Source organism: Triticum dicoccoides, chromosome 3A (assembly GCF_002162155.2).
Source record: "Triticum dicoccoides isolate Atlit2015 ecotype Zavitan chromosome 3A, WEW_v2.0, whole genome shotgun sequence".
Taxonomy (NCBI): domain Eukaryota; kingdom Viridiplantae; phylum Streptophyta; class Magnoliopsida; order Poales; family Poaceae; genus Triticum; species Triticum dicoccoides.
Genome location: NC_041384.1, coordinates 112,780,367 through 112,787,452, shown reverse-complemented (window position 1 = coordinate 112,787,452; position 7,086 = coordinate 112,780,367). Strand labels below are relative to the sequence as shown.

The 7,086-nt window shown below is 44.8% G+C and overlaps 1 protein-coding gene across 1 annotated transcript; it reads right to left on the bottom strand.

The window, feature by feature from the left end:
- Positions 1 to 242: 242 nt before the first annotated feature.
- On the bottom strand, positions 243 to 6,360 carry LOC119267463 (probable serine/threonine-protein kinase At1g54610). Its single transcript, XM_037548847.1, has 8 exons — positions 5,826 to 6,360; positions 4,554 to 4,838; positions 4,110 to 4,427; positions 3,781 to 4,008; positions 3,212 to 3,312; positions 1,780 to 1,882; positions 1,036 to 1,479; positions 243 to 680 (listed from the first exon to the last, which is right to left on the bottom strand). Exons 1-8 carry the CDS (start codon positions 6,156 to 6,158, stop codon positions 429 to 431), a joined length of 2,064 nt encoding a protein of 687 aa, XP_037404744.1. The 5' UTR covers positions 6,159 to 6,360; the 3' UTR covers positions 243 to 428.
- Positions 6,361 to 7,086: the final 726 nt, after the last annotated feature.

The window sequence follows — 7,086 nt, the reverse complement described above, 5'->3', positions numbered from 1 at the left end:
GTGATGTGTTTATTTCAGTTTTTTCGTAAATTTACTAGGCAGTTCTCTTCTTTAAAAAAGATCACGTTCACAAGTGACAATGACAAGTCTTTCACCCTTTTTTATAAAAAAAAACAGGTACTAAAAGACCAAACCTGAAACTGAAACATGGAGACCTGCCAGATGACAAGGATTTTCCACAACACTCAAATCACCTCCTTCCCAGTGAACCAAATCACCCTCCCCCCCTCACACCACCGTGGTGCACCAATTCCAACAGGCTAATATTACACGGCCGAGTCTTTCCTGTACAGAATCTGCTTGTGTGTTCCCCGGGAATCAAAGGGGAAGAGGAAGCAATAATAAAACCTCTCTCCGGAAGAGATTTTGCCACTACGCTATATTATGAACTTACAAACACGGCCTGCCTACAGGTCCCCGGCTTGCTATCACTGGGGCGCGGCTCGGTAGCTGGAGCGGCTGGAAGGGAAGACCGGGACGGCGCCGAAGTCCCGTAGCCCGGCCTCTCCGGCGTGCCCGTGCCCATGGGCCCTCCTCACCCGGGACTTCTCCACCCGGGTTCGCCGGAAAACCTCCTGGATTTGCCGGTCGTTCTCCTTGAGCATCTCGTCGACGTTGCCCGAGGGGCAGGAGGTCAGAGGCCCCGAGTGGTGGATCTTGTTGCCTTTGGATCCGTAGCCCTGCCATCAAACGCCACAGAGAGTTCAGTTTTCGTTCTTGCTGGAACTGTAATCATTCAAGTACCTTTGTTGCCTGACATTTGTCACACATGAATGGATCCAGTGCCCTCCTAAAATGTCACCCTACTCATGTATTTACTATGCATTAGATCATGGCCTGTAAACTTCAAAACAACTTGCTGGATTATGCACAAATTATACCCTAGCAAGTGGTAATATTGGATTTACTGAAACTACGTTTCAGCTTTGGCAATGGAATCGCAACAAATGATATCTGAAGGAACCATGCAATGACCATGGATGAAAAGGCATAAGAAAACTTTTCGACGTTGGGCACAAGTTTAGGGTTACTTACAATAGCTCCTCCATCCACCCTGCCGCCGCTCTTGTCCTCTTTCTGCTGGAATACTTGGTCGTACTTCCCGCTACCACTGAAGTGCCCGTTGATAGATTCAGACAGCCTCCGTCCATGAGCAAATGCTTCAGCTTGAGTAAACCCGATCCCATTGCTATCATCCGGACGCGCATCTGATTTTGCTGATACGACCACAGGGAAATTCCGGGGATCCGCAACGGCACGTACATGATGTTCGCCATGTTTGCTCGTTCCAGTCTTTGACGGGTTAACTAAAGGCCCAGAATGGAAGGTTCTCGTTGGGTAGACGCGTTTGGAGTCCTCCGACGATTCAATGATGTGAGTTGAACTGGGTGGTTCAATTGGAAATCCAGATGCAGAGTCTTCCTTGCAAGGATTGAACATCTCACTCCTGCTCTTGGTATTGGCTTGGGCTTGCCTTTTCTGAAAATGAAGACAACATGAATTTAGGCATTTCAAAATAGAAAAATTAAGGAGACGGTAAAAATCTAGAAGAAGATGCACTGAGCATGCATGTTGTTGCATTTAAGACTTTATATAACATGCTTGTGAGAAAGGAGGGTAGCTTATATATACTGGGAAGGATCACATATTTGCATTGTTGATGATTATGAGTGGAAAACATAATTTCAAACAACAGTAATAAGAGTAAATATACCTCAACAAGCTAAAGACGAACAGAATTATATATTCAGTGAAGATGTCAACAAGTGGTGGCTATACCTGCAAAGATGACACTAGTTCTGCATTTGCATCAGGTGCAGGGACTGCTTTTGACTCTCTAGTTCGTCTTTCAGGATGTTGCTTTCCTCCAGCAGTACCTTGCCTGGAGAAAGGCATAAACATGAGATTCGGAACAAATTAAAGCATTAGAGATTCATGACACAAGCCTATTTCTTTTTCACTAAAATATATTCAAACTATTAAAACAAAAATGAAGCAGACAACAAACCATAGGCAATGAAAGACTGAAGACATGAAATGAGTAATGAAGGGGTAGAAGCGCAAATACAAACTGGACAATATACCTACCTTTACTTACAGGTAGGGGGAGAAGATCCCAGTGTGGTATTTTAAAAAGTGAATAAAAGAATGATGGCAACAGAATACAAACTCCTTTTCATCAAATATACGCTATTCAATTAACTTTAACCAATTTCCAAAGCATGTTTATTGGGCAGACACAGTATTACAATAACTACTGCCACAATGCCCGTGCGTTGCTACGGAACCACAAAAATGATTCAGTCGTATTGGATTAGTAGTATATAATAACCAATCCATGTGCAACACTGCAAAGAAGAAACTCAATCAAGTAGCAAACTCTTTACTTGTCTAAATGCAGCAGCCGATGGGAGCACTATTGCAAGATATGATTCCCCCCCCCCTCAAATTGGAGGGGTCTGGTGGGTTCTAGATGGATGCAGGAGATTGGGGTGGACTGGGGGAGTGAACTGACCACTACCACCACTAACTCTAATTTAAGATAGTAGAGATAGAGTGGAAAGATAGTCGTGTATGGTAATGAAAAGATAGAATAACTATCAGTTGCATGATATGCCCCCACATAAGTGCTTATTCATAAGATAGTAGAGATACTCTATATTTCACGAGTGGAAAGATAGTCTTTTATGGTAATGAAAAGATGGAATAACTATCAGTTGCATGATATGCCCCCACATAAGTGCTTATCCATTCCATGGTATCAGATTTCAGATTCTCTTCATCAAATGCTTTCACCATGAGAATTTTTCCATTGTGTTCCTTGTGTCCACAAATAAATATCATTAGGACAAAATGGTTACAGTGATGGCCTAGAAGGAGAATGTGGTTATTTAGTTGCAGCCCGTAGAACTATCGAGTTATCCGGTGGCATTGAATGGTTTTCCTTCCAACAAACTGTGCAGGTAAGTTCAAGTTCATAACCAAGCAAATATATGGACTTTTGAGATATGGGCTACCACAAGTTAGGCATTCGATGAGGTAATGAAGATACTAGCGCAACTTGCTTAGTGTGAATAAAGAGCCTTATTTGATTGCAAAACTATGTTTAAATTTCTATATGAAAATAAAATAAGAATGACATCAGGTCAGCAGAACATCCCAACTCTATAAGAATGTTCTCAGTTGAAGAGAATAAGTTGGTTGAGAGTACCTTCGACCTTCCTCCTCTCGGCGTTTTGCATCATACTCTTTGCTGGGGGGATATCTTGGCAGACTTGAAGGATTGCAAGCATATGGTTTTGTTGTAAAAAACTGCAAAAACATAATTATAAATACATTGTAAAATTTCTAAATCAATAAGAACAAAACAAAATCGTGGATGGTATCATAGGGTAGCATTTACACATTCAACTCAATAATTAATTGTGAACTGTTTTTAGCTAGCTCCAGTTTGCAAGCTACAACATTTTCCAACAGATATACACATCAAGTAGACCACAGAAACAGGTAGCACTATATGTTTATAAGTATCATCAATGATCCAAACAATTGGACCCAACTAGAGAACGGTGACTCTCTTAGACAATGCAGCTAACTAGGATGAACTCTTAATTATAAAATGTTAAAATTCCAATCAGAATAAAGCTGTTTTATTTAAGAAACAAAAAAAGGAAGGTTGAAATGGTTTAATGTACTTGATCAAATATAACATGTACGAGTCCAAAATAACAAAACAGAATTGTCTCTTGACACTGGAGAAAAGTAGAAGGAATTTAATACCTCACTTTGCAACGCAGAAGATGCTGTCCGTCGCTCAGCTGGGTCTACTGAAAGAAGAACATCTACTAATGCTAGAGCAGGTGAAGGAAAGTCTTTAAATGTGTCTGTAACACGCCTTGGATATGGATGCTGTGGCTTAAAAATGGTTGCATGGGGAAGTTTAGACTTCCTCCAATAGTCCTCTGATGGCGAACCACAGAGTTTAAATATTTTATGTAACTGCTCAACCTGCAGAAAGAATAGTATACACAAGTTGGTTTTATGACAAAATTGAGAACATTATATCTTGTTGCATTTGCTTCGAGTAAGAAAAGAGCTTGATAGCATACCTCTGTTCTACCAGGCATAATAGGCTTGCCAGCATATAGCTCAGAAAGAATGCAGCCAGTACTCCACAGATCTACAGCAACGCCATAATTCGTGGCACCAAGCAGAAGTTCTGGCGGTCTATACCAAAGTGTGACCACACGACTAGTCAAAGGGTGCCTTTGTTCAGGATCAAAGAAACTTGCTAAGCCAAAATCAGCTATCTTCAGTATGCCTCGGTTATCAATCAAGAGATTGGAACCCTTAATGTCACGGTGCAGAATGTGACGACTATGACAATGCTCAAGGCCTCGGAGTAACTGTTGCATGTAACATTTAACCTGTAAAGAAATCATGCTCATTAGCTGAATGTTCTAACCATGTGTGAAGTAAATGCTGCATGCGAATTAAGGGGTTTATATTGAATGAGAATGCACTAAGCACCCGTGCATCGGAATACCATGTACCTGAGGCTCGGTCAATTTTAGTCCAGGAAAAGAAGCTAGGCCAGCTAGGTCGTGCTCCATGTACTCAAAAACAAGATATAAGCTACAAGACATCCTCGAAGTTACGAGACCCTCCAGCTTAATAATATTTGGATGATCAAGCCGTCGCAAAATGAGGATTTCTCTGGCCATGAATTTCACACTCTCGGGCTCCAAATTATCAAAGCGTACTTTCTTTAGAGCAACAATCTTCTGTTTTTCAAGATCACGAGCTCTGTAGACATTACTGTATGTTCCCTGACCAATCTGAATACAAAAGAACAATGATTTTTATTGGATAATGAAAGAAAGGAACAATGATTGAACAGAATATTTTAAATTAAACTTAAACCACGTGACATTTATGTGCAGAAACCGACAACTTAATTCAGCAAGCATCTATGTACACAAGTTACAGCCAAAAATGCAAGTTCGAGAAACAATGCATTGCTTTTCAAGCTAAAAGTGCAAACCAAACGTATCAACAGCATGGAGGACAGAATGCCTCCCCCCATATGGCCATACCCTACCATCTAATGTAGTTCAATACAACGTGAAAAGTCTGATCCCGTTATTAGCACCGCCCATTTTTATCTTTCGCGGGGAAGCAATGTGTAGCTGAAAGTAGACACAGCCTTACTCGAACCTTGTCGCGATATATCTAGCAAGGGCTGCTGGGATGGAAGGGAATAAGCGTAATTCCTTAAGATGGGAAGGGAACTAAACTAAGATCCATGTGAACCTGAAGAGATTGGGCCTATTTTTTGCCTATCCAAACTAGCCCCCGGGAAGAAAGGATTGCCCCATTAATGGCAGGGATTGCGTAGTACTACTGTCTAACGTTTCCAGGTTCCATGTTCCACTGAGACTAACAAAACAAGTCCAAAAGAAAGAAAAGACCACCGCATTTTCCCATCCAAGATACTAAAAGCCATCCTCCACTCACAACAGAATTTTACTGTTACCAGTCGTCCCCAGCTACCAGTTATTACCACTGAAAAAAAGGCAAATTCCCCGGTTACAGCGCGATTTTGCAAATCCCAAGCATCCACTAAAGCAATCAATAAAGAAAGAGTAAAGAAGGGAAATGAATCGCCGTAATTCCTCGTCGTGTAACAGAAATCCGGAAGAGAAGGAGAGGCAACGATTGCAGGACAAATTTTTCTGATTTTTACTGTTCCGGTGTCCCGGAGCAGAGACCAGAGCTACAAGCAAAATGTGAAACGGACGGCGGAGAAAGGAAGAGAGCGTGACCTTGTCGAGCTTCTCGAAGGACTCGGCGCGGCGCGGCACCCAGCCGCGCACGGCCTCGGCGGCGACGGAGGCGAGCCACGGCGGCCACCCGGCCGCCACCTGCTCCGCCTCCAGCGCCCTCGGCACGGGGCTCCGCACCTGGCACGCCGCCATGGCCATCGCGGCCGCCCGCCTCCTCTCCAGCGCCTCATCCCGCGCCCGCGCCTGCTTCCGCGCCTCCTCCTCCCTCCTCGGCACCGCCGCTCCCGCCGCCGAGAGCTTCCCCGCCGGCGGGGGCGTCTGGACGCACCGGCCGTCGTCGATGGCCGCGGGGCGGCCGCACACGCAGCCCATGGTGACAGGGCGCCGGCTGCAACGGCGCCGGAGGGGCGCGCGGGTCGCTCGGCCCGGCCTGCCGCGCCGCCGGGGCAGTCACGGCATGCGGGGGAGCGGATCTCGGGGTTCCAGCGAATTGCGGGGGAGTGCGGTTAGGGTTTGGAGTGGGAGAGGGAGAGGGAGAGGGGGTGGATGGAACCTGGCAGTGGAGGCGGGCGAGTAGTGGGAGACTGACTAGCAACAGCCGGGTGAAGAAGACGGCGAGAGGAGAGAGGGACCTTTGCGTAATTTCAGGCTTTCCCTGAGGGTGTGCCGTGATATCATCATCGTTTGGCTGCTTCGACCTGCTTCTTTGGGAGTTTTTTCATGGGTACGCCTCTATGATTGTGTATTTACTGGTACATGCTTTTAAAATTTTGTTCGCATAGAGGCCCACACATTACAAGAACATAGTAATAACATATATATATCTGTACATCACCTAGCGATGACTACAAGCACTAAAATGAGCCGAAAGCGTACCGCCGTCATCACCCCTTCCTCACCAGAGTCGGGTCAAGCTTGTTGTAGTAGATAGTCGGGAAGTCGGCATGCTAAGACCTCATAGAACCATCGCACCAGAACATCAACTATCACCGATGAAAAGAAGTATAGATCGAAAGGACCCAACCTATAAACACATAAACGAAGGCAAGCAAAAACTGGATCCAAAAAGATCCAATGAAGACCAGCACCGACCGAATCAAACGATATCCGCCAGAGACACATCTCCACTCGTCCTCCGACGACAATAGACGCACCATCGAAACGGGACACACCTCCACACGTCCTCCATCTTTAGAGAGCCGCCATCGTCTTGCCTTTCCGAGCAGGTCACAGACCCTAAACAAACTTACAAAAACATCTAAAAAGAAGCAAGACCCCTCCCGCCGGCAAGAGTCACGGT

Excerpts from the sequence above, each read along its gene's own strand:
- LOC119267463 (XM_037548847.1), bottom strand. The coding sequence starts at position 6,158 with ATGGGCTGCGTGTGCGGCCGCCCCGCGGCCATCGACGACGGCCGGTGC. Across the intron at positions 4,428-4,553 it reads TAAAATTGACCGAGCCTCAG|GTTAAATGTTACATGCAACA; the intron begins GTACATGGTATT and ends ATTTCTTTACAG. Across the intron at positions 4,009-4,109 it reads TTATGCCTGGTAGAACAGAG|GTTGAGCAGTTACATAAAAT; the intron begins GTATGCTATCAA and ends TTCTTTCTGCAG.